This window comes from Alosa alosa, chromosome 10, assembly GCF_017589495.1.
Source record: "Alosa alosa isolate M-15738 ecotype Scorff River chromosome 10, AALO_Geno_1.1, whole genome shotgun sequence".
Classification (NCBI taxonomy): Eukaryota; Metazoa; Chordata; class Actinopteri; order Clupeiformes; family Clupeidae; genus Alosa; species Alosa alosa.
This window is the reverse complement of record NC_063198.1, coordinates 9996768-10024766: the sequence shown is the minus strand read 5'-3', so window position 1 is coordinate 10024766 and position 27999 is coordinate 9996768. Positions and strand designations below refer to the sequence as shown.

At 43.7% G+C, this 27999-nt stretch overlaps 1 protein-coding gene across 4 annotated transcripts in view; it reads left to right on the top strand.

Moving 5' to 3' along the window:
• The window catches only part of unm_sa1614 (un-named sa1614), a 62652-nt gene extending 34849 nt beyond the window's left edge, over positions 1-27803 (top strand). For all 4 annotated transcript variants that reach the window (XM_048255864.1, XM_048255866.1, XM_048255865.1 and 1 more), the window contains 15 exons: positions 1147-1313; positions 2310-2443; positions 4846-4937; positions 7264-7450; positions 8015-8100; positions 9790-9905; positions 11630-11697; positions 12212-12319; positions 12708-12960; positions 14660-14866; positions 15252-15315; positions 15907-15968; positions 19985-20220; positions 20807-20929; positions 25984-27803. In XM_048255864.1, the coding sequence (XP_048111821.1) occupies positions 1147-1313; positions 2310-2443; positions 4846-4937; positions 7264-7450; positions 8015-8100; positions 9790-9905; positions 11630-11697; positions 12212-12319; positions 12708-12960; positions 14660-14866; positions 15252-15315; positions 15907-15968; positions 19985-20220; positions 20807-20929; positions 25984-26058 (1978 nt within the window). In that variant the 3' untranslated portion in view covers positions 26059-27803. The remainder of the gene's footprint in view (positions 1-1146; positions 1314-2309; positions 2444-4845; positions 4938-7263; positions 7451-8014; positions 8101-9789; positions 9906-11629; positions 11698-12211; positions 12320-12707; positions 12961-14659; positions 14867-15251; positions 15316-15906; positions 15969-19984; positions 20221-20806; positions 20930-25983) is intronic.
• Positions 27804-27999: the final 196 nt, after the last annotated feature.

Genomic DNA, 27999 nt, shown 5'->3' with positions numbered 1-27999 from the left:
AAAGTGTCTGGACAGCATAATGACCTCTGTCTCTCGGTCATCCTAACCAGAGAGAAAGAATCTCATCAGAACATCTCATCTGCTTTCTCGTTCTACATACTTCATTTAATTTTACCGTTTGCTTTTCTCATCTTTACACTGACTCTCACATCACTAGCATGGCGATGTGTCTAGACTTGCACCACAACACTGCGCATGCTTGTAGTCTCTCTTGGCCTTCGGCATTGTACTTGAAGTGAGAACCTGTTCGGGGGAACGAGACCAAGCGCCAGATAAAGACTTTTGATCCGCTTTTGAAGAGAAGCCGTATTGAGTTATGAGAACACAGGCGTGCGATAAAGATCACATGGAGCGGAGAGGACAAGTAGGGGAGAACCTTGAAGGCCGCCTTGTCTGACTCAGCCACTGAGCTGGAGCTTTGGGGAAGTGAATTGATTTAAAGAAACCGGAGGCTGTTTTTTGTGTATCTAAGGTTAAGGCAGGCAGACAGAACATGGAGAAAAGACTCCATTGTACTGACTAGAGCCCCCCAGAGCCCCCAAAAGAACATGGAGGAACTAAAAGTACAGACCTGAATTGCTTGTAGATTTCTTTTCATAGCTAGTTCTTACAGCATGGGAATGCAGCGGTGTAAACCTATTAATTTCACATTGTGGCTGAACAGAGACCTCTCCCCATCTGTCTTAAACTCAGGTGCCCATGAAAAAGGCCATGCTCTCTACAGAATGTCTAAAGGCTGGTGTGTGTGTGTGTGTTTCTGTTTTTAGGCCAGCATAGTGCACAGAACATAGATCTGGATTAGCATGGTAACCAAATGGTAACCAAACTGACTGTGTCTAGATTAGGTGCTGAATGTTGATAAACAGCATGTTAGTGTTCAAGCAGCAGTAAGATGCACAGCTTCCAGCTTATAATGGCAAGGTAGCATGCTTTGACCATATAATTAGAGAGTGTGTATGTGTTTACAGTATGTGCGCACTTGTGTGTGTGTTTCAGCTCTATCTGCTGTGTGTCTGCATATGTGTGTGTGTGTGTGGGTGTGTGTCAGATTGATCTCAGTGGTGTACTATAGAGTTGTTGAATGTGGCTCTGGATGACTATATTGGTTTAATCAACTAATTTTGTGTGTGTGTGTGTGTGTGTCAGCTGGATCTCAGTGCTGAGTAACAGTAAGCAGGAGGCGTTGAACGTGGCTCTGGACGAGCGGCGCACGGCCGGAGGAGAGAGCAGCGTGGAGGATCTGACGCGGGCCATCACTGATGACATCAGACGCATGCCTGGCAACCACGTCTGCTGCGACTGCGGCGCACCAGGTAATACACACTCTGTGGGTGTAGGTGTGTGTGTGTGTGTGTGTGTGTGTGTGTGTGTGTGTGTGTGTGTGTGTGCCTTTTGTGAGACAGGGACCATATGTCTTTGGTAACTTTGTGTGAAAAAAGCCAGTGCGTCTGTGGATGTGTCTTTGTCTGTGTCTCTCTTTGGCTGTATGAAAATGACTATTTTGGCTCCATAACTGTATGTTTAAATGCACATGATCCTTTGTGAAGGAGGCGTGTTTGTGTGTCTCTGAGTGTGAGTGAATTGGCAGAAGAGGGGCATCAGTAAGGAAATGTTGATATTTCAACTAATCAATCTGACTGTGACTATGCAGAGAACAATAGACACATAATTGAGTTGATGGAGTTCTTAAATTAGTTCATTCTCAAGTTTACTTTGCCAAATTGGACTCCACATTACTTGAATTGCTGAAGGTCCAATTCCGTATCTATTGTGCTACTGAGCAATGCTACTCAATTATGTGTCGTGTTCCCTCACTGAAGTCCATGCCAGCGTAATGTGGGCTGTGCCATGCTGTGTCTATCTCTTGGGTAGAAGTTAATTGAGAGTAAACATTTGTTTTTGTCCTGTGTTCATAATCTCTCCCACACACTCTTTCGCCTGCCAGAGTGACTATGTGCTCCTCCTCAACCCCTGAAATGAGAAATTTATTGGGAATTAACTTATCCATTAGGAGCGGTATGCCTACTGTTAGATTCCCCATTATAAAACATTGTCATACATGCATACTGTGTATGTGTCTATTATACATGAAAGCATTGTTTTCTTTTTTCATTCAGTTTACAGAAAAAGAGAGATTATATATTAATTAAATATATAGTATGTAATTATTTTCCCTGATATGCAGTGGGTGTATTTCTCATATTTTGTTGCACAATATTCGCCTCATAAAAAAATATGTATTTTGCCTGTGCATCTCTGCATAGCTCCTCTAATGTGTGTGTGTGCGTGTTGGTGTTTTCCGTCTCCAGACCCAGAGTGGATCTCCACTAACCTGGGCATCCTGACGTGCATCGAGTGCTCAGGCATCCACAGGGAGATGGGCGTCCACTACTCGCGCATCCAGTCCCTCTCCCTGGACAAGCTGGGCTCCTCGGAGCTGCTGGTGAGATGCCACACTGCCCAGAGCACACTCTCATTTCCACCCACCCACTCACACACCTACGCAATAAGTAAGGGATAGTGTATAGAGCGCCGGTCATTATCGGGAACGACGCACAGCAGAGGGGTCTTGTTCCGCCCTGAAAGGAGCTATTTCCCCATAATGACCAGCGTTCTGCATTATCCCGCTTATTACTTCATTACTTTCCTTGACAGCGGTGTGTTATACTTAGCAACGGTCTGTTATCGAGAAATAGCAGACCAGCGAACGTTGGGAAGGCCCATTCAAGTGAATGGAGCATTCTGCAGCATTATGAAGAGCCGTGTAATAAGGTACAATATGCACATTAAAACTTTCAAGAAAGAAACCCCAGTCTGTGCAACACGAATCTTCAGATGATGAAAAAGAACCTTAGAAGGCCAAAAGATCCTTAATATGAAAGGCAGAAGCAATGAAATTAATTAGACTAGAGATGCTTCAAGTGTCAGGTACTCTTTAAGCAGGTGCAACTGTTTCATTGAAACACCAGAGGATTAGGGTGAATTTGTAGCACACACAGACACACACACAGACACACACACAGACACACACACAGACACACACACAGACAGACACACACACACAGACACACACACACAGACACACACACACAGACACTCACACACAGTGGCGTCGTTAGACCTGGGCATTCGGGGCTATAGCCCCTGATCCTCTGGGGATAGCCCCGGATCTATGGGTCAAATACAACAACAACAACAACAAAAAACTCTAATCGCGGAATGAAATAAATAGCCCCGTGAAAGAAACTTTTGTGTTTTGTGTCCATTGTGTGCATTAACAGCAGCGCAAGACAATCTGACGGATCTGGGCAGGTTTAGAATCATTTGTTGCAAAATGTTGCAATTTCAATTCTCTACGCCATTAACATTGCTGTTTCAGGTTTCTACTAACTAGCCTTAGCGGAAATAAGTGTATAAGGACAAATGGATATTAGAAGTTTCTTTAGAGAAAAAAAGGGCAGAGCAGGGACAAGAAGTGGAAACTCACAGTGTGTCATCATCTCCCAGAACCCAGGAGGACATTTCGATCAGCTCAGTTTCAATATATCGTGGATTTACTATTGAATCACATGCGCAGTAAATATGGTAAACTTGACCTCGCTTGAGGGGCATCCAAGCAATGCATGTTGGGCTTGATTTTGACAGAATGGAACTTTTTCTTTGGGCAAAAGTTATTGATAGCCTACACAACCCTAATGCATTGTTTTCAAGGCACCCATAGCCCATTAATTGAAGGGGATGGTCCAAATGTTTATCCCGAGATCTAACGCCACACCTGTGCACTTGACAGAGGTGCATGACGATGTTTATTCTACAGGCTATTTTAATGTCATATTTTGGGTGTTGTATGTGGTGCACTTTGGCAGAAGAGACGTTCTCCTTACACGGTCTTTAAACATCAAAATACTCAGAATGCCGTGACGTAAGTCGTTACGATTGGCCTTCCTTTTCATTCTCAAAGTAGGTTAAAATTGCTTGTTCATCAGCACGATTTTTCAAAATCTCTCGGGGGAAAAACCCCCGAACCCCCGGACAAAAAGGACTCGAACTTCAGGGCTCTAGCCCCGAATGTTTAAAATAGCTAGCGACGCCCCTGCTCACACACACACACACACACACACACACACACACACACACTGACACTGACACACACGGGAGGCACAAACAAACACACACACACACAGCTTTAGTGAAGCAGAACGACTGGTAGGGTGGGGGCTGGGGGGCTGGGGTGCAAGCTGTGAAGGCCCCAACAGAGAGAGCCTGTGGCTGAGCTCTAATGCTGCTGCGTTTGCTGGTGGGACTGGGCTCCTGTGTTCGTGTGTGGGAGAGACAGAGAAAGAGGGAGAGAGAGAGAGAAGGGTGAGAAAGAGAGAAGGAGAGAGAGAAAAGGGTGAGTCTCTTCTCTCTTCTCCTCTCTGCTCCGTCTCTCTCAACCTCCTCCACCAGCTGGCTATCAGCGTGAGCGTTAAATGGCAACAGCTGCCCCAGTGGCTCCCCCACCCAGCCAACGCACAGAAACACACACACACACACACACGCTCCAGTGCTCTCTGCTTCTGCCAGTCTCAGGCCTCAGTCCTGTTTCATTGATGCATATCATTAAAGTCCACTTGAATCAGGGTGACTCAGGAAAACATATTGAGATCCTCTCTCTCTTTCTCTCTCTCTCTCTCTCTCTTTCTCTCTTTCTCTCTCTCTCTCTCTCTGCTCTCCTCTCTGACTCTCTCTCTCTCTCTCTCTCTCACACACACACACACACACACACATACACACACACACACACACGCACACTTACTGACTCAGCTTCCTTGCTCATGTGGAAATGCTTGTCTGCTCTTGCAGTTGGCAAAGAACGTTGGGAACTCGGGCTTTAATGAGATCGTGGAGGCCAATCTGCTGAGCCCCTCACTGAAGCCCAGAGCCGAGAGTGACATGTGAGTGATGAGCGCCTTAGCGTCAAATTCCCCTTAACAGCCGAAGTCTGTCTGTTTGCCCGCCTCTCCCTCTCCCTCTCTCTCTCTCTTCCTCCCTCTCATGTTCTATCTCTCTGTCTGTCCTTCCTCATTTCTCTTTCCCTCTCTCCATCTCTCATTATGTTTCTCTATACTTTTTTCATGTCTGTTTCTCCCCCTTTCTGTCTTACCGCCTCTTTTACTTTCTCACTTCCTCCATCCCTCTCTTTCTCCTACTCTCTCTCTCTCTCTCTCTCTCTCTCTCTCTCTCTCTCTCCCATTTTCTGTCTCTCTCTCAGATCTCTGCTCCTCCATCACAGTCTCTGTGCCACTCGTCTGAGGGGCCATTTGGCTGATAACATCATGAGTCATTTACCAGGTGCTGAAATCCGCAGCACGGTCTAGTGCCAAACGGATTCCGATGGCACAAGCGCTGTTTTTCACACCACCATCACTGCTTGATTTCCAACTCCATCTCATCCAAATCAGTGCACAAATTGCAGCATTTCAATGTGATTGCTAGGTTATTGCTCATCTGCCTATCTCTGATTCTGGCTGTGCAGTCTGCTTCTGATACTGCTATTTCACTTTTCATAATGATATACTTAACCAAATCCTGCTATATTCCTATCTGTTGTGGCCTTGGTCCTGGGAATCTCCAGCTTATTTCAGATGTGTTTCCATTCAGGTGTATATTGAGCCGGTAAACTAGAATGAGATAAAGCAGACATTGTTGGCCTCAAAGTTTTGATATGTCAAAATGAATGTGTGGTTTTGGGCAGTGTTACAATGACCTCCAGCTGACTTCCCCCTTGGCATGAACCATGATGGAGGGGCGACAGTGATGAAAGGCAGCATGCAAGAGGAGTCTCTCTTTGTTTCTCTCTCCCTCTTACTTTCTCTCTCTTTCTCTCTTTTTCTTTCTGTCTTTCTATCTATCTATCTATCTATCTATCTATCTATCTATCTATCAATTCACACACTTCCTCCCACTCTGTTTCACACACAGCCTTGTGAACTATGGTCTCTCTCTCTCTCTCTCTCTCTCTCTCTCTCTCTCTCTCTCTCTCTCTCGACGGTCATACTAAAATGTGCAGTGATGTCTTTTTTTAGAGCTGTAACTGAGAATAAATATATGTATGTATTATATGCACATATAAAAACATATAAAAGCATATGTTTTTGAGAGAGAGACAGACAGAGACAGAGAGAGAGAGAGAGAAGCTACGTAGAACACAAGAAGAGATATCCGCACACTGTGTCTAAAGCTCCCAGTTTAATGGTGGATGATGATACACAACGTTTCGACCACTCAGGTCTTCGTCAGGTGTCACACCTCTACACTTCAGAGAGAGAGAGAGAAGCTGCCTTGTCTCTTCTCTCAGTGAAAGTCATATCTCATAGTTACTATTCTCTCCCAGTAGACTCCTCACCAGGGGAAAATCATGGCTATGTCTGCCCGTGCGTGTGTATGTGTGTGCACGTGTTTGTGTATGTGTGTGCGTATGTGTGTTCTTATTTGTGTGTCTGTGTGTGTGTGTGTGTGCGTATGTGTGTGTATGTGTGAGTGGGTGCATGTGTGTGTGTGTGGGTGTGTGTGAGTGTTTGCGTGTGTGTCTCTCTCTCTCTCTGTGTGTGTGTGTGTGTACATGGGTGTGTGCTGTGAAAGATAAGGTTTCTGCTGATAAAAAGAGAACATTAAGTTCCATATAGAGAAAGATGCCAGTTACAAGGACTATGTTTATACCACATGACTTATATACTAGCCGCTTCCTTTTTACAGTTTATGTAACATAAGCAAAAACGAGACAAATTCTTCTTTTTTTGCCAGACTGAGGAACAAGTTTAGTTTCAGTTCATTGTGCATGTATGATTCAAGGGTCCTTTTCTAAAAGATGCATATATTGTATTGTTACAGAGTTAGGTATACACTTGGCTGCAAGGACCCTGCAGATTTGTGTGTCAGTTGCACTTTCTAAATGAAATGTAATTGTTTTGATTCAGCTGACAGTAAGCAAATTAACCAATGTCCCAGAGGGTGTATGAGAGAGAAAGAGAGAGAGAGAAATTAGTAGGGGCTACATTTACTTTACTTTTAATTTTGTCTATTTACCTTGTCTTAATCCTGCTCTAGTGTTTAAGAGTTAATTGCTCTAATCACAACCTTAAGGAGCCATACCCATTAGCTGCATGCTTAATGAACCCTCTGAGGTCTTTAGAGTAAAGCTGTCTGCTGCTCAGCTGTCAGTGACCTGTGTGTGTGTGTGTGTGTGTGTGTGTGTGTGTGTGTGTGCGTGTGCGTGTGCAGGTCTGTGCGTAAGGACTATATCCTGTGTAAGTACATGGAGCTGCAGTTTGCCCAGCGCAGCGGCAGCTCCCCGGGAACGTTGCGCCGCTACCTCCAGGATGTGGTCAGGAGCCGGGACATCTTCAGCCTGCTGCAGCTCTACGCCGAGAGACTGGACCTCAGCCTGCCACTGCCCAGTCCACTGCAGGTGCGACAGACAGACAGACAGGTTTTTGTACATGTATGGGCATTACATATAGTGTATAATCAATGTAATACCCATACATGTACCCCCCCCCCCTCGACCCCGCCGTTTTCAATCAACCCCCATTTTCAGTTGTGTCAAGCTGATCACATGTGAAAGGAACAGAATATAAAGGAATCACAGTGAATCATACACATGATTGCCCACCCTTAGCTGGGAGAGTGCACTTAAAGCTGTGATGCAAAAGCCTTCATTGCAGACACAGATGGGATATGATGGCCATCAGCAATCAACAAGAGCCGTGGCATCTTACATCTAAGAGGGGAAAAAATCTAATTGAAAAAGACTAGATTTTATTTAGCATAAATCCTAGTTTATTTTAGTAAGTCTAGAAAAGCGCTATATACAAATGCAAGTTGTTGTTGTTGTTGTTGTATAATCAAAACCCAATACTGTGCAGTGAATAGCAACCATCCTACTAGATGCTTAGTAGAGCTAAGTGCATGTTGTGCAAATGGTCATCATGTTAAATGATTAAACTCAAACTTGTTTGTGTTTGCGGAGCAGGAGAAAGGGGAGACTGCTCTGCACCAGGCTGTGCTGCTGTCTGACCGCACCTCTCTACACATGGTGGACTTCCTGGTGCACAACAGGTGGGAATGAGAGGGACGATTAAGCTGGGTGGACACACCATTTCAGACACGTAGTTACTGGGAAATTCACTGAAAGAGTGACTTTTTTTTTTTACTATTTTATGACAAATTCAAAGTAAAAGAATGGGTTTTTTAAAATATTTTTTCACTTGCTTAGATTTTTTTGTCTAAAGACCATGTATTAGCTGAAGGAATTAAATAATTACATTTAAAAGTTTTATGAAAAGTGCACAATAACTTGCACAAAGACTTTTTGGAATACCCATTGTGTAATTTTTCTTTAAAGTAAGTTTTGTGTAAAGAGCACCGTTCAAACACACACATCCAGCTGAATGTAGCTGATTGAAAAATGCCATAATTCCGCAAAGTGCAGTACATTTTCAGTTGTTAACCTTGCAAGACATGAGTCATTGAATAGACACATAGAGCATAGAGCAACCTCCAGAGTACACTGTTAGCTTGGGCTTCTCATCAGCTGCTTATCAGATGATCTCATTTAGAGGGGGAGGTAATGGACTGATTTCAAAATAAATAAATAGATGCATATCTCTGCTGAGTTGGACTGATGAGATCGTGGGAGGATGTGTCTTTTTAAATAAATGTCACCCCACATGCACTCAGGAAAAGATTGAGCTACTGTGTAATACACTCTCACCTCTATAAGGATATAAAGTTGCATACGCACGTATTACATGATCAGATTGAGCACAAAAGAAGTGACAGTTGGACACAACTGAAACTGTGTTGACTCTCATATATTTTGGACTGTGGGCACTTACTGCTGCCTCCTGCAGCTGTGGGTGCAGGACAATTTGGTGCTTTGCCGTTCATGTACTTCTGTGCTAAGAGGCAAAGAGCTATGCGGGTGTAGCCAGATGCCATCTTGTTTGCGGATTAATTTGTTGGTCTGCTGGTTGAACTTCTGTAGAGGCCAGTTTGCCTCACAGCTGTGTGTGTGTGTGTGTGTGTGTGTGTGTGTGTGTGTGTGTGTGTGAGAGAGAGTGTGTGTGAACCTCAGAGACTGAGAAACACTGGAATGTGTGAGAGAGGAAACGTGGGGGGATCTGTGGTAATTTTGCCGGAACGTTCCCACCAGCTGTAGATTCTCAGCCCCTCTGACCCTTGGTCCGATCCACTGGCGTCTCAAGGGCGCATCAGCGACTCTTAAAGACTTCCGGAAATCCTATATGATGTTGATGTTTTGTGTGAGATTGGAGAGGGATATGCTAGGAGTTAGTGAGCAGAGACAGCAGCAGAGGAGAGGTGGATGGAGAAAGGGAGTATACATTGACATGTACACATTCTGGAGACTGTAGTACAGTATGTAAAAGTTACAAATAGTATGCTGAATGTATCTATAGGGGTGGATTGCCCTAATCTGGGATAGTTTCCCATAGTTTCACTGACATTCATTGGTTTGAGGAATAGCCACACATTAGCCACACATTAGATTAGCATACATTAAATTCATCACATTCATCATTGGACATCAGCTAAAGAAACAGGCATTAGTGACTCTGAAGCCCTTCTAGAAGACTACATCTTCATTTAGTCAATTGTTTAGCTCTTTGCATTGCCATGTTGTAAAATAAAGAAAAGTCATGATGATGTAGCTTAACACCCAGTCTCCAGTCTATATAATAGGAGTTCTCCCACCTGACTGTCATCTCCTCTTGTCTTGTCCCTCAGCAACAACCTGGATGTCCAGACGATCCGCGGCAACACTGCCCTGCACTACTGCTGTTTGCACAACAAGACCGAGTGCCTTAAGCTGCTGCTAAGAGCCAAGGCTAACACACATATCAGTGAGCAAGCTTTCTCTCCTCCCTCGTTTCACCCGCTTTTCACTTTTGATTATTCTTCCATTTCTATTCTGCCTCCCTCTCTCTCTTGCTCTCTCTCTCTCTCTCTCTCTCTCTCTCTCTCTCTGTTTGTCTCATTCTTTCTTTCTTTCTTTCTTTCCTATCTTCTCCTTTATCCTTTTTCTGTTTTCTCTGAGTCACGTTTACCTTAACAGTTCTCTTAGCACAGTCTGTAAATATCTATTCAACGTTAATGAGCACCTCATGTCAAAATCTGAGACCTCTTATTTCTCTTCTTTGGCTTATTGTTGTTATGAAGCTACTTATTCATCATAAGAAATACACTACCATGGTGACGAGCTCAGTCTGGAAACGTCTTGTCTGGTTTGTGTAACTGCCAAGTGTGTTGACTCCAGGCTTATTTATTTGATGGTAAGGTGATGGTAGTTAGTCAGCGGCTACTGTACTTATACCAGTGGTTCTCAAACCCACAGCCAAAGGGGTCCGCAAAATAATTTGCTTTAAATAATAAGGTTTATCTTATAATTTTAAAAATTCATATCTACAGATGACCCTTTTCACCAATAAAACAAGTAAATTGTGTCTTTGGTCCCACCCAACATTTAACTTAAATCAGTTAACATAGAACCATTAGCCTACTACTGCTGCTTTGATGGTTTATTTGTCATCTAGATATCTGATGAACGTGAAGAAATGTTTCAGTCAGACCATGTTGTAAAGTGATGCAAAAACTAAAGTTGACGAAAGAGATGAAGTCGCACACTTGCCAGAAAAGACAGGATAGTGAACCTGGCCACAAAAATTTTAGAGAATACATTTTCACGATTATGAGGGGGTCCTTGGAATATTTTCTACCCCACAGGGGTCCTTGGACCCAAACAATTTGAGAACCCCTGACTTATACAATATATGTGCCTGCCTCCACCCCTCCGCAACTCTTCCATTGCCACGTTTCCATCAGCAGAACTGAGCCTGTAGATTTTCCAATGAACCAATCAGCATGTTAAGGCGAATTTTGTGTAGTTGATGACGGAAGAGATAACTGCATGTGAAAACTTACATAACTTACAACTATGGGTTTGCTTGGAAAGGAATCATCCAGATAAAAAAAAAGATGTCTCATCTCTTCAGGCTACTGAGTGCATCAAGTCATTATGCGCCAAGCTGATCCAATCTGCTCCAATGTAATTCTGGCCAGTGTCCATAAATAACAAGCCCAACCCCAAGGATCCCTTATTGAGGGTTTCCAGACCACAGTAGAGACAGCGGAAATTTGTGGCATGGCAGAGCCAGGGCCAGGGTGGTGCCCCATCGGGTAATGAAGTAATTTGTTTAAAATAATGGGCAAGTTCATCAGTAATGTGTCCCGGCATGATGATAAATTGTTGCGAGGAGCACTTAAGTAATTGAAGGAACTGTGAGGTCACAGGCATAAGTCATGAAAGAGAAGACGTTCTGCTGACTGAAGTTAAGAGGCCATGTATGCGTAGCCTCAGGTTTTCTATTAAGCAAAAACCGCAGATGACATGGTGGGCCGTCGAACAGACACGTTTTTAAGGACTGACCATAATGAATGTGGAATTTATGACCAATGGTTAAGTGGACCTTAATCATTTCTCTTTGTGTGTGTATGTGTGTATGTGTGCTTGTGTGCGTGCGCGTATGTGTGTATGATATTCATATTGAATCGTGGTTTGTGTTTGTAGAGAATGAGGCAGGAGAGACTGGACTGGACTTTGCACACAAACTCAAACACTTTGACTGTGAGGATCTGGTAAGTGAAGCCTGAAGCAATCCAACATTGTGCCATATACAGTAGATACCTCTAAATAAGATAAGATAAGACTTAATATAATAATATTATAATAATATAATAATAATATAAGATAATACTTGCTACTCCACCCATTAAGCCATAACCAAAGCTCTTCATTGACTCTTCATAGTTACTGATATTTTGTATGTCGACTCAAGGACTCATCTCCTTGCGTTAAGGTGTACACTCTGTATTTATCACAATGATGGCTGTTAACAGCTTGTGTGTTATTAATGTAACTGCTGTGGGGATGTAGAGGTTTTCCCTTAAGTGTATGGATCAATACTGCCTCACAGCTAATGCGTCATCTTTAGTGGTTAGAGAAAACAGGCTGTAGAAAAGTCTCCAAGGTTGCCATTTAGCAAATGTTCCTTTCTTGTTTCCCCTTATCTTTTTTCTTTTTTTTTCTCTCTGATTTCTCTCTCCGTCTCTCTCTCTCTCTCTCTCTCTCTCTCTCTGCTTTCTACTACAGATAAAGCAGGCCCAAAATAACCAGTTTAACATGCATGTTCATGTGGAGTATGAATGGCGCCTGCGGCAGGATGACCTGTATGAGAGTGATGACGAGTTGGAGGATAAGGTGGGCATCAGCGCACACGTGCGAAATCACTGACCAGCTTGTGCCCCCTAGTGGAAAGCCATGTGCAGCACAGGCCAAGAGAAACAGCTGTTGATTATTTGTTGAAAGCTAAGTGTCTCTGCTGGGTTTGTGTTTGGGAGTACACAATGAATATTTTGAAATGATTCTTCTTCAGTTGTCACCTGTCCGAAAGGTCTTATATGCCTTTTATATTTATGCATAAGTGAAGCATATGATGCCTAAAAATGCTGTGTAAATCAGGGTTGTGTTGTCATGTCTATTCTTGATCCAGAAGGATCTCTCCTGTAGTCATGGGACCTGTGTGTACCTGGAAAGTTTGTAAATCCCTCTACGTAACGTAACATAACTCTAACTCTGTCCCGCCCAGGTGGGCCCGGTGAAGAAGGAACGTTCCGGAGGCCGTCCCTTCAGTCTGTACCAGAGCAGCACGATGAGTCAGGACCGAGGAGGAGTTGGAGGAGGGGGCGGGGGACTCTTCAGCGTGGGCCGCAGACTGGCTTTGGGCCGAGACCACCGTAGGGAGGTGTTCGCAAGCCCCAGCTCTCAGACCCGCAGCCTGGACAGCCCCCCGCCGCCTCCGCCCTCGTCGCCCGCACCCCCCCTGCCACCCAGGGTCAGAGGTGAGAGCTGCAACTGACCAGCCTGTGTCTGGGTTCACCGTTCAGACAGTCATACCCATGATTGCCACCAGGTGTCAGCAACAACGTTCATCTGTGTGCAGCATACCAAAATGTATTTTGTCAATTTGTGGTTCTCATTACTGACTCATGGTTAGAGAGTAAATGCAATCATTTGTGAACATAAGTGAACAACAAACACACAAAGCAAGCTGAGGCTGAGCTGCGACATTCTAATTGTAATTAGACAGCTTTGACGTCTGTAGTTGTATTGCTCTTGGGTAATCACAGCATGACTAACAGTTACTTTCCAACTGTCATCTCGGCCTGCTTTACACAATACAGCTTCCTTTTAGTAGAAACCGGATGTAAAATGATGTTTCTATGCAAAACCGATATTGTTAATGTCTAGCCAGACTCTTAGCCCTTGTTTCCACTGCGCATGTGCTCTATGGTATGCACCTCGCCTCAGTGTTCTCTCCACTCAGTGTTCTCTCCACTCAGTGTTCTCTCCACTCAGTGTTCTCTCCACTCATCGGCCGCACAAAGCCATGCATTGCCATCATTCCATGAGATCCTACCTGGTCGCATCCCTTCCAGCAGTATTTACACTTCAGTGTGTAGATTAGATTAGATTAGATTAGATTCAACTTTATTGCCATTGTATCAAGTACAGAGACAACAAAATGCAATTTGTGTCTAACCAGAACTGCAAAAAAGCAGACAAAGTGCAATGTGATATACAAAGTAGGGGGTGCATAGACGGGACACAAGATATAGTGCAGTGTAGATAGTAGTATGCAGTTGTTTTCAGAAGGTGGTTTAAAGTAGTATAAATTAAATATATGTATGTGCAGTGTATTAGCAGTAACCTTATAAGAGCAGAATAAATATGGCTATGTAATAATAAAGATGGCTATGTAAAGCTGATGATACAAAAAGCAACTTTTTGAGTGATGTTGCTGGGCAGTGTTCCCAAATATAGTTTTTTCTGGCACGGTATTGGGCCACTTTTTTCTGGAGAACTTTAATCATTATTAAATTGTCATGACCAGCCAATTACAACACTGTGTATCCTGGTGAACAAACTGTTTATGTGGTTGCTCCGCAAGATTACTCAAAATGTTGCCGCAGGTGTCAACACCCTAACACCTTGTCCTAACAGGATCAGAGCGGGCGACTGTCAATGTTATCAGTCTACACTGAATCCGTTAAATATGCCCTTCTATTGCGTCATATTTCTCATTCAACATAGCAGAGCAAAGCGAGCGACAGAAAGAAAATAGAAGCCGTGCGTCCGACAAAAATTCTCTCAAGTTCTCTGCTGGCGTCGCTTGCAGTCAGGACACTCCAATTAAAAACAATGCTAATGATCGCTCGCAGTGCGTCCGGTTAGGACATGGTGTAAGATTCCGTAGTTTTGATTGGTTTGGAACGCACCATTCCAATCACACCAGCGCTCTTTTCTCCACACTAGATCCCAAGCTAGCTGGATGTCATGCTTATTTTAGCTGACTTCTGGGCACCGCACACTGAGCATATAGGTGTTTATTTTTACCTCGCATCAAAACAGTAATTTCTCTACATACTGTTACTATTTCTTGATCATTTTTGAACGTTTTAAACAAACAAAAATTCTACATACAGCACCTTGTAATATCTCTCTCTCTCTCTCTCTCTCTCATGTTTGTGTCTTTCTCAGTGCCCAACGTGCCACCGCCTCCACCCCCCCACAGTCCCCCTGAGGGCTGGACGGATGTCATCAGCAGCATGGGAGGTGGTGGGGGCGTGGGGAGCAGTAAGAAGCGGACGCCACCCCCTCCCCTCATCATCCGGCACAAGCGCACCTACTCGGAGCCCACGCCCCAGCTGCCCCATAGTCCCCATGCCTCCAGGCACACGCACGCCGGTGGGTGGCCATGACACACACACACACACACACACACACATCCTGTATACACACGCACATATACATACACATACATACACACACACACACACACACACACACACACACACACATATTGTATACACACGCACATATACATACACATACATACACACACACACACACACACACACACACAGATGCCTATGTGTGTGACACACACAGATGCCTATGCAGTAATCTATTTTGCTGTTCTCTTTACAAATGCTGACAAACACATGCTTTACTCTTCTCTTGGCTGTTTGACTGCAGCGCTGTTTCCTGACGAGTTTAGTGTTTGACTGCAGTGCTGTTTCCTTTCCCAGCCCCCTGTATTCTAACTACAGCTTGTGTTGCTCTTATGTAGATTACGGTGTGCCTGTGAGTTCACGAGTCTTCAGCGGGCCAGATTCATCTTTCCAAAAGTGTGGGTGAGTATGCACACACACGCACACACACACACACACACACACACACATTTAAATTCTTTATTTGGATTAGAAGATAAGCATATATCATGGCATAATCCAAATTTGACAGAAAGGTGTACAACAGCAGCTAATACACACACACACACACACACACACACACACACACACACACACACACACACACACACACACACACACACACACACACAGTGTCCTCACCAGCTGGAAACACCATGTCAACACGGAGCTAGTGATGGAGACATGAACTGCTGGTCTTCCCGGCCAGCCGTCGTGTCAGGAAATTGGAAACAGCCTCATCCTTGTCTGAACCTCTAATGTTGTCACTGAGGATTAATGGGAGTACGGAGATTCAGCCGCGCAGACAGAGATGAACCGTCCCAGCTCTTTGTTCGTCGACCCTAATCGAATAGCGTTTTGTCTTCCGTTTCTGTCAAGAGGCCAAGAGTGCGCTGGTTCTTAATGGCGTATCTGCATAGCCTCTGCTGTTCATTGAGATGATTTACTGAGCGCCCGTATTGCTCCAGTGAGTTGCTGTCTTGCTGACGTATTGCTTTTTTTTCTCCTTTGTAGCCCCGGTTCTCCTAAATACACTGTGACGGCCCTCAACTCTCTTTCGGAGCTGCCCGAGCGAGGTACGGCCCCCACTCCACCCCACCCTCCATCTAATATTGAAGATTCCAGGGGTCCCTCTTGTGAATCCTGATCTTTAGTTAACTTCCAAAACTGTTCAATTGGATTGAAGTCAGGGCCTTGATTTCCTTTCTCTGAAACCAATTGAGAGTTTCCTTTGCTAAATGGTTTGGATCATTGTCCTGCTGGAAGGTCTAGCCATGTCTCATCCTCATCATCCTGGTGGATGTAAAGATTCTCCCGGAACAAAATGACTCCATTCATCATTCCTTCAATTGTATGAAGTCTACTATCTTTTATTACTTTTTTTATTGATTTTATTGATCATCTCAGTGTTGGGTATGATGTGAATGTCAACAATCAGACCTGAGGTTAAAAGAGTAAAAGAGGATGTGCACTTGTGTGCTTTTCCTTGATGCCTAGTTGGGCAGTGCCCGTACAAGGTACGGCCCTTCACCACCCCACTGTGCACCTATCTGTCTACCTTTCTTCTTTTTTTTATTCCTATAATGATTCTTCAGCCTCATCAGATCATCCAAGTGTTGGGTGTGAATGTCAACAATCAGACCAGAAGTATTTGTCTATAGTTGTTCCACGCCTGCCTCCCATAAAATGTGAGGTATAAAATGGGTGGGTGTGTTTGTGTATGTCCTTCATATAACATGGCAATGAGTTCAATCACTGGCTGTCAGCACAGCTGTTAATGTAACCAGATTCTCTACAGAATGTTCTGGAGAGCTATATATCCTTGTGTGTGTGTGTGTGTGTGTGTGTGTGTGTGTGTGTGTGATGGAGAGAATGATAAATTAAAGTTGTGTGTCAAAAGTCCAAAAATATTCCAAAAAGGATGTTTACTTTGTGTGCTTTTCCTGATAACCAGTTCTGTATTTTCCACCTCAAACTGAGGTAGCACTTCAGCTTGAGAAAACAAAGATCTGGAATTTGTTACCCTAACAGCCTTAATCTTGTTCCATGACATTTTGCAACTTCCACAGCCAGGCTGCACCAGGCTGTTTTTGTTGCCATTTTTGGAACCTGGGCTGTCTGCAGAGACCGTGTTTATTACTGTGTATTCAGGTGACCGGCAGCTAGCAGATTGTGAGTTTGCTCTATGTGACAAAGAATGTTTTAGCTTAGAAACCACGTAACATCACTTAGAGCACCTTTTAAGTCCTCTTTTCTTTTTGTAATCAGTATGACATGGTGTCTCTACCCGTCTCTGTCAGGGGCAGCCGTGGCCCACTGGTTAGCACTCAGGACTTGTAACCGGAGGGTTGCCGGTTCGAGCCCCGACCAGTGGGCTGCGGCTGAAGTGCCCTTGAGCAAGGCACCTAACCCCTCACTGCTCCCCGAGTGCCGCTGTTGTAGCAGGCAGCTCACTGCTCCGGGATTAGTGTGCTTCACCTGTGTGCTGAATGTGTTTCACTAATTCACTGATTGGGTTAAATGCAGAGACCAAATTTCCCTCACGGGATGAAAAAAGTATATATACTTATACTTATAAGCGTTTTTTCCTCTTCTCTGCTAGGGTTTGTGTCTTTCTGTGTGTGTGTGTGTGTGTGTGTGTTTGTGTGTTAAACCAAGCTTGAATCCAGGTCAAGTGTACCCCATCATCAAGAGCGTCCCATTCAGTGATTCCACATGCCGAGTATTTCCATACAGAGACGGGGCAGAGCGGCATGTCCTGAGTGAACACAGATGTGGACGCCACAGGTGGACGGAGGATGTCAGGGTTTGGTTAGCGCCCCGTGGATACTGGCTAACAGGCCTTTTTTTGTGGGTAGTGGTTTCCAAAGGCACTTCATCAGTCACTGATCAACAGACAGACATTCCTCTCCTCTTATCCATGATGAATCATGTGGGGAAAGCTCATTCTGTGGGAGTTTTCCATCTGTGTGATCACACAGCAGGACGACTGAAAGCAGCGCCAGTATGTGTGTCTCAGTTACTGGAGGAAGTCTGCAATTGCGACATTAGAGAGATGAGCACCTCAATTCACTTGAGCCCCCTTCGGACATACAGTACACTGGAATATGGACATAATCTAGATGTCTGTATGCGAATACAATTGGCGGCGTTATTTGACTTAGACAACCCCCGGCCGTACCCTACCTGCCCCTAATACTCAGTCCGAATGTCACGCGGGTGAGCATATGTACAAAAGGGTAAGACGCATGAGGGTCATGTTTGAACACTCGAGTTTGCGTGAGTTCCGGGCCCAGTTACCAGAACGTTGTCTGGAAGTCATGTCTGAAAGCGACTTTGTTGTGTCAATATTGATCTATGGATTTATTGACATACAGCGGGGAAAATAACTATTGAACACGTCAACATTTTTTTCAGTAAGTATACTTCAAATGAGGCTATTTGCATGAAATTTTCACCGGACATTAGTATTAACTCAGATAATCCACCCATATGAAAATTAAAGTCCATAGGTAGAGTTATGTTTAATAAAATGAATGACACAGGAAAAAAGTATTGAACACGCCTGCTGAAATTTTCTTAAATACTTTGTAGAAAAGCCTTTATTTGCAATGACAGCTTCAAGGCATTTCCTGTATGATGAAACTAATCAGTCACAGTATTTGGCCCCAGAGTTTGGCCCAGTCTTTTAAATAGATAGTCCTTTAATATTGAAGATTCCAAAGGTCCCTCTTGTGAATCCTGATCTATAGTTAACTTCCAAAACTGTTCAATTGGATTGAAGTCAGGGCCTTGATTTCCTTTCTCTGAAACCAATTGAGAGTTTCCTTTGCTGAATGGTTTGGATCATTGTCCTGCTGGAAGGTCTAGCCATGTCTCATTCTCATCATCCTGGTGGATGTAAAGATTCTCCCGGAACAAAATGACTCCATTCATCATTCCTTCAATTGTATGAAGTCTGCTATCATGAGCTGAAAAACAGCCCACACCATGATGCCACCACCTCCAAACCTCACTGTTGGTAGGGTATTTTTAGGGTGATGCACAGTGCCATTTCTCCTCCAAATATGGTGTGTAGTATGACATCAGAAAAGTTACATTTTGCTCTTGCCTGACCAGGATACATTCTCTCAGTATTTCATAGGATTGTACAAATGTTGTGTAGCAAACTTTCAACAAGTTTTGACATGTTTTTTCTTCAGCAATAGAGTCATGCGGGATGAGCGTGCACAGAGGCCATGGCGGTTGTGTGCATTACCTATGATTTTCTCTGTAACAATTGTACCTGCTGCCTCTAAGTCTTTCAGGAGCTTTGTCCGAGTGGTCCTTGGCTCTTGGGCTACTCTTCTGACTTCCTGGTCAGAAATCTTGCAAGGAGATCCTGTGCATGGCCAGTTGATGATGCAGTGATGTTCCTTCCACTTGCAGATAATGGCTACAATACTGCTTGCTGGATGATTCTGAAGTTTTGAAGTACATCTGTAACCAGTCCCGTTGATATGTTTTGCAACAATAAGGTTGCAAAGGTCTTGGGAGAGCTCTTTGCTTTTACCCATCATGAAATGTTTCTTGTGTGACACCTTGGTAACAAAAAACCTTTTTATAGCCTACCAGTATGTACTAACCCAGCTAATATAAATGTGCACAGATAGGAGGGATAATTTCTCTAACTACTTATAGATTCCAGTTTGTTCCTTGCCATTCCTTACCTTTGTGTACTGCTTTTTCTTAGTGTGTTCAATACTTTTTCCCTGTGCCATTCCACTTTTTTACTCATAACTCTACGTTTAGACATTAATGTTTGGATTTTTATATATGTGTGGATTACCTAAGTTAATACTAATGTCCGGTGAAAATTTAATGCGAATAACCTCACTAGAAGTATACTTACTGAAAAAAAATGTTGACGTGTTCAATACTTATTTTCTCCACTGTAGATGCCCTGTACAGTACAAACATATTTTCCTCATGTAACCAACCACAATACCCAGACCTAGTGCTGTGGTCTGGATAAAGAATACTAGAGCTCACCCTGTTTGACTGTGTGTGTGTGTGTGTTTGTGTCTGTGTGTTTTGTGTTCGCCTGCTGCAGGCTATCGACCGGACGGCGACAGCAGTGGCGTCTCCTCGTCCCACCTACTCTACCAGACCCCACCTCACCAGTCGGGCAGCGGCAGCAGCAGTGGTGGTGGGGGAGGCCTGGGCCACGGCCCGCCCCTCTCCCCCACCACCCCCCGCTCCTTCAGCCTGGAGTCCAACGGCTCCTCCTCATCCTCGTCCTCATGTCACCACGGCAACATGCCACATCCGTTGCCGCGGAGAGCTTTGGTGCGTGACCCTGTTTCATATCACTGCCCCAGGCCCAATCCATCCACACGTACACACACACAGACACACACACACACACACACACACACACACACACACACACACACACACACACATACCACACACACACACACACACACGCCCCCTTGTCTCACTTCCTCATTGCTTGGTAAATGACTGTGCTGTGTCCTCTAACCTCACATGGTAACACAGACTTGACACATACCTTTAAAAACGTCAATAATTACGAAAGATATTCCAGTGCGAAAAGTTTATCACTGCTATTGAATGGGCTGGTGAAATCTCCACTCTACACCTCACTCCTTTGCTCAAATTCCTTTGCTTTTGTTAAAACAGTGTAATCATGAGCTGTGGGTAGGCTATTGTCTCTGCCATAGTAATGTGACCTGTGTGTGTGTGTGTGTGTGTGTTTGACCGATGTGTGGGAAGCATGACACTGAAATTTCTTTGCCATTTGTTCGTCATGTAAACATGACATAATCATGAGGGTAGGTTTGTATGGACTAGTGTCTCTGCCATTGTAATGTGGCCCTGGTGTGTGTGTGTGGGGGTGTGTTTTTGACAGATGAAGCCAAAGCTGCGGCGTGTGAAGGCCATCTACGACTGTGTGGCTGACCACCACGACGAGCTCACCTTCCACGAGGGCGAAGTCCTCGTGGTACTGGCAGAGGAGGATGCTGATTGGTGGGTAGGTACCGAGTCAAAGCGGATTGGTGGATAGGCACTGAGGGAATGTCCTTGTTAGAAAGCATAGCGTGGCCAAAAGTAAGAGATGGATGAGAACACTATTGTTGTGTTTTTTTCCCTTTAAGTAATGGTATTAAAGTCCGAGAGGTTAGTGCTGACCCACTCCAGGTCACTTCAGGACTGTGGCTCATATGCTGTTACTCCCTGAGCCGCCTGTCTGCCGAATGCAAATTGTTGAGGTCACTCTGGGGGCAATTTGAGATCTGCTTTTTTTTAAATGGGTAGGGCAGTTAGCTGATCATCCTCCCCAATTGGTTCCCTTTGGTTCTCTTGTCTCTCCCCATGCTAAGTTACACTTCCTAATTTCTTTTGTACACACACACACATGCACGCACACACACACAGGGTCTCTATCTTGTGCACACACACACAAAAACAAACAAACACACACATCTCTACTCACACAAACCTGTCCTCCCTATTTGTTTTTTTTTCTGTCTTTCTCTCTCTCTGTGTCTCTTGTTCTCTCTCACACACACACAGTAGAAGCAGAAGTGGTAACAGTAGCAGTTGTAGAGTGGTGGGTGGAATCTGTGGGCAGCCATGCGCCTGTGCGTCTGCAGTTGTCTTCCGGGCAGAGGCGTCTGCGTGAGGGACCTGCAACAACGCTCATGCGCCTCTCTGCTCCGCAAAGTCTTTAGGATTGCACAACTTAAAAAACACTATTTTCGGGGCCACAGAGATCTGAAAAGTGAAATTCAATAATTCTGTTCCTAATCTGAGCATTATTATATCGAATTTTTAAACTTAAAATCAACTTTTTTCAGACGTCTCTTAAGCTTTCAGTTTCTTGAAGCTGTATTTATACCTACATCAGCAATGAGTACCAGTGTTTCCCAAAGAATTGAATTCCATTTGTGGTGGTTGGTTTGCAGAATTAACTTGAATGCAACAGTTTAACAAATTAGCACAGCTTGGTTATGATGCTAACCAGATTTAACCCCAATTTAGTACAACCTGGAAAATCATTATGTGGTGGTCATTGTCGATATTGTGGTGGGCCGCCACAAATAAGTCAATGCATGGGAAACACTGAGGGCCAGATGTACTAACACTTTTGTATTAATTGAAATGTATTTCAATTAATCATAAAATGGCCCTGATATGTCACTAGACATTAAGAAATCATGTTCATTTCAAATACTTATATCACTGACAACAGTAGTCCGGCCAGGATATTGCCATTTAAAAAGTGAAGTTGCAGCCCTCAACTGATGTTGATGTTGTGTTTTGGGCTGATGGCCACTCTCCACCTATCTACTAATCACAAAGTCAGTAGTGTTTTGGCATCTGGGTTGGCAACCTCGAGTCAGGGGGGAGGGGGAGGGGATACACCACTCTACAGTAATTTGAAAGTGATTGCAGTACCAGTCACAATCTTGGCCACAATCTTACATATGGTTCCTTTAACTTCATTCAACTGCGCTTGTATGTAGGCTCTGCCATTCAGTTGTGGACGTTCGTAAATTGCGTTTATGGGCGGAGAAAGGCAGAGAAAGGCGCAGTTTACACTAATGATTGAACGATTGATAAATACGACGGAAACTTGGGTCTGACAGTGTTTGCAATTTGCGGTGTGTCCATGACGCTACAGTGTACGTTCGCAAATGTACGTACATCTGGCCCTGAGTACCTTACAATATATCACAGTAGCGATATCCCTAAGCCCTAATTAGTAGTGCTTTCTGTCCTTTGTCCTCCAGTCCAGTTTGCCTGCTTAGGCAGCAACAGAGCTGCGAGTGCCCCTGGCGTTGCCCTGGTAGACTGGGCACATGGGGTTGGGGAGGAAGAGAGGGCAGGGAGGGGTGGCCAGGCGCCTTCACAGGAAGGGTGGGAACGACTGGCCTGCTCAGGAAATGAGTGGCACTGTCTGAATAGCATGAATAGCATGGAGGGTAGGAGCTGCTGCTGAGTGAGAAGAGAAACTAAGACTGGCATACTGTTTGTGGCTTTGTGACCAGAAATGTGTTTGATATGTGTGTACCTGCCGTGGTTAACGCTGCACTGTACACTGTGTGTCTGTGTGTGTGTGTGTGTGTGTGTCTGTGTGTGTGTGTGTGTGTGTGTCTGTGTGTGTGTGTCTGTGTGTGTGTGTCAGTGGCGGCCGGTGGTTAAAAAAATAACGGAGGAAGGAATGTCCGCTTGATTGGTGTTAGTGGCAAATGTGAATAGATGTAGGCCACCTACACCGACACATTTATAGCAGCAGTACTATGTAGCATTTTAACTGGCAATGTTGTGCAATAAGTCACTTTGGATAATAGTGCAGGGAAGATATGTAGGTCTAGTTATGAAATACTGTTTTCCAGATGTGCAAAATTATGAAAAGTCTGGAGGTTTTGCTCAATGTAATGCATTTGCAGAAAAGTCTTTAACACTAAAAATAGACACTCTTGTTTTATAAAACCATGTAACTATTTACCATTAAAAAATAGACCTTAAATGTGGTTATTTGTAACATTTATTTATACTTTATACTCAAAAGGCAAATGTTACTGAAGACGTCATTACAGGAATGCATCATGGTCTGAAACATTCATTAACAATGTTACCATCCAAAGATACAGTTAGTAACAATAACATATTAACAACAAGAACATTATTTAACAATTGTTTAGTTAAGGCATAACTTGGATGATTATAGCAACGCATAACTATCCAAAAATGTTTTAGCCTATCCACGTCCACATTTGTGACAGGCCAGCAGCTGTAGGCTATAGCTGATTGTTTTCTGTGCTAACGTTACCAGTTAGCCATTTGTCATACTATGTAGCATTCAGCAGCCTACACTAGCCTTACCATCTTTTTTTGGAATGGGGAATTTTTGGAACTGGTCTTCCTGCTTTGATCCTAACCTTCGCACTGTATTTGAATGTATAAAAGATGGATATTGTCCTCTGATTCCATTGTACTGTTTATTTCACGAGCAAAAAACAAGCTTTCCGTTCAACACAAGATTCTTAGTAGCCTGGCCTTGGCCTGTCTACGTACTTCCGGTCGATTGGACAGTACTCCGTCTGGAATAGGTTGATTCCATGGAGGTATTATATACAGTGTTGGGCAAGTTACTTCAAAATCGTAATGTATTATGCATTACTTATTACGGTCATTTCAAAGTAAGTTGTTACATTATAATATTACTGTCTCTGAATTGTAAGGCATTACACTACTATTGCATTACTTTTAAGTTACTTTCACCAAAATGTCTAGAAATATGGATTTGCCATTCTAAATGCAGTTTATTACGCTCAATGCAGCTCATTGCTCTTCCAATGGATGGAGATGTGGTATAGCATAATGACTAAGCTAGGCTTAAGTCTAACAACAGTAGAATGCAATAGACACAGTGCTCATGTTGTAATACAAGGAACAAGCATAGTCAGAATTTTATTAAAAACCGACAAAAGGTCAAAGTCTGGTAAATTGTGATATAAATACTGTAACCTAGGCCTGCTCAATAGAGAGCCTACTATATTGTAAATCAAACTTAATAAAGACATGTCAAGATGGTGGCATCAGTTAGCCTGGGTGTTCCCATGCTGCCTTGCACGCGATTTGATTCACGCTGCTAAGGCAGCCTGGAGACCATGGAGCAAATTTTCGCCTGAGATAGGGAACCAATCACAGAACAGGGGGGAAAACAAGACGATGATGAGCTATGCACAGACGCATTTGATAGACATCCGTGGCACCCAATAAACGGATCTGGGCATTTTTTTCAAATACGAGAAAATGAACGTTCGGTTCCCAGACCACGTCTCATTGAGAAGTGGTGGCGCTAGCCAGGCTAGGCATCAGTGGCGATTCTAGACATTTTTAACAAGGGTGGCACTGGTGAGGCACTGATTAATTCAAGGGTGGCATGAGGCAAAACAACCAGATAAACAGAAACAGGCTCAAGATATGAAATTAGCACAAATACATAGGAATCCCATTCAAAAGGTAATTTCACCCGAAAACGACAACGCACACAAGCTTAAAAGTGGCGCTTTGGACGTACTTATGCACTTATATGAAAGTTTGACTTTGGTACATTCACAAAACACTATATGATGCATTTTGGCGAGAGTTACGCAGATGAAACGTGTAATTGTTTGGTCATAAGATGCACCCGTGCTTGTTATGGGCGTGCTGCAGAGAAACTTCTCTGTATGACGAAACGCCGGTTGTTAGTGATTGGTTCAAAGCGGTTCTAAGGAACTCCAATGATTTTAAACCTCAAACTGTGCCCTCCCCACCCGGAAATAAACGAACGCCTATGGATCTAGGCCAGACTCTCTGCGAAGTCAGAGAGTCTGGTTTCCAGGTTAGATTCTTAGCTGTATGACTGCAGATAACATTCTTGCACCGTTGCCGATAAAAACAGCACCCCCTATCGCAATTGAAAATTACTGTACGGAGGAGCTTCCTCCCTTGGCAATTGAAAACGACGTGATTCACGAGCCGCTGGGGTCAGAGCCGTTTATAATGGACTTCAATGAGGGGCTTGAGGAGGAAGCTCATACAGTAATTTTCAATTGCGATAGGGGGTGCTGTTGGCATTTTGACCTAGGGGAACGATTTTGTTCATTCAAAGTGTTAAAAATAGTAATATTAACAGTAATTTATCAGATTAGTAATTCACTTTATATATTTTTTATTTTTCTTTGAAATTTTAGGGAGGGTATTCCTCCCTTTCCTCAATGAAGGAGCCTCCTCTGGTGTGTGTGTGTGTGTGTGTGTGTGTGTGTGTATGTATGCGTGTGTGTAATCAAATCCTTTCCATCAGCTTTTGCACAATGCACCTACAACTTGCATCACAGTTGTGTATGTGTATGCGTTGCATGTGTGTCTGTGCTTGTAAGAGTGAGAGAGACCTTATCCTAGTATTTGCCTCTGGCTGACCCAGTCTGTCTGCACTGTCTGGCCTCAGGTTCATTGACTCCCTCGTGTCCCTGTCTCTCTTTCTTTCTTTTCTCATTCCCCCTTTCTCTCTCTCTCTCTCCCCTCTGTCAGCACGGCTATGTGGAGGGCCAGCCCAACAAGAGAGGGCTTTTTCCCGCCTCTTTTGTCTCCACTCTGGCTGAGTGACACACGGCCCGGAGGAGGAGGACAGACGACGACGACTGCCCTCGGCTGGCTCCGCTTCCCTGGGAACGGACACAGGGGAGCCACCGCACGTCGGGGCACCCCAGGCCGCTGAAAAGACAGCAGGACAAAGCCGGTACACGCCACAGTCCCCCCCTTCCAGGTGGCACCCCCGGGGAGATGAGCAGATACGGGAAGCCTACGCGAGGCCTCTAAGAGCATTTCAAGCTGCCCTAAGAGCATTTCAGCAGCACACAGGCCAGCCAGCCTGTGTAAACCAGTGCTTACATACACATCATGGCGTTGACGATGCAGTCGATGTTCCGAGGTGAACAAAAACAAAAAAGTGTGAAAAGAGTGTCTGATCACTACAAGAAGTTTACACGTTAGAAGTGTGCTCCATGTGAATGTTATAAAGTAGAGTGAAGAAAAATAATATATATATTTATTTTCTGTTGTTATAGTGTGAGAAAGTGAAAGTCTGTGGCATCCTTGAAATGTAAATGTGTAGATTTAAGATTTTAAAAAGTAAATGTGCATTTTAGGACGTGGTGGACTTGGACTGAATCAAGCCGAAATGATGAGCACACAGTTACACCTGTGTCAGCCGTGAATGTTTGTCTTTGTGCTTGTTGGTCCTGTTTTACATTCAGTATCCTCACTGCACTTAAGCAAGTAGATAACAAAGAATCCCTTGTACTTTTCACATAAGTTTGTGTTACACATTGCATTGCATTACTTTACATTACATTACTATCCAAAACCTAGAACCTTCCACCAACCCCAATTACATCTGTTAACACTGTCTAATACAACTAGAGCATTGCCTTCATCAAGTGTTAAGTATTACTACCTACTACCTAGCCTAAATAGGCTCTAAGCTATGTAGAGAGCACACCGACTCCACTGGGATAGGGATAGGTTTCTTTATTTCACAGGAACCACAGTGTGATCATGGACAGCGCCGGTGAAAACACAAAAACAGTGTCAGTATCAATAAACTCAGATACATAGGCACACAAACTCCCATATCAGTTAGTATTGGAGGGTGTGCTTGTAACCCAGGAACAAAAAGATTTTCAATTTCCACTTCTGTTTAATGGGTAAGTAAACAATCCTTATGGGCGGGGGTCCTCAGCCACCCCTGTGTTCACAGTTCCTGTCATTTGTTAGCCCATGGGAAGGAAACGGAATCTGCTTTTGTTTTGTTGTTTATTTTTGGTGACCGGTTTCCTAAACGATACTTGAATTGTGCCCCTAACACACAACACCCTCTCACATGTGAGAGTGTTCGCTTGTCTGCAGGCATGAAGCCTGTTGGACACCTGATGTTATTTTTCTACTTCTTTGCACAATAGGACTCCAGGAGTGGGTAGAAGATGTCCTGGTCTGTGATTAATTGCTGTAATCTATATTGTAAATGAAGAATGAACATAAGCATTATTTGGTATTTTCTAAATTATTGGATGGAGAATATGGACGCAGTTTTATTTTATTAAACCAGTGAATGAAATACTTGAGCCAGATGTTATAGCATTTTAGCCAGTATTTTATGATTAGACAGTTTACATGGTCTCTTTATTTTAATGACTTGACATGCTGTACCTGGTACCCGTTGTAAGTGTACATTTCACAAAATTGTGTTTTAGCTTTTGTTTTCTGTTTTGAATAGGCACTTTTTTTATCTGTCAGAATATTTTAATATGGATTATATTATCACACTTATTAAAAGTGACATGAACAACAAACTCTATTGTTGACCTTGACTACATTGGTCATTGTGAAATGATGTTGAGAGGTGAGTGATATAAAGCAATACATGACAATTTACATTCATATAAAAACATTTGACTACACTTTTATGAAAAAGACAATCTCAACTGTATCAAGTTTCATGGCGTTCACAGTCCTCATGCAGTTTAATTTGTTTATCAAGGGGATTTA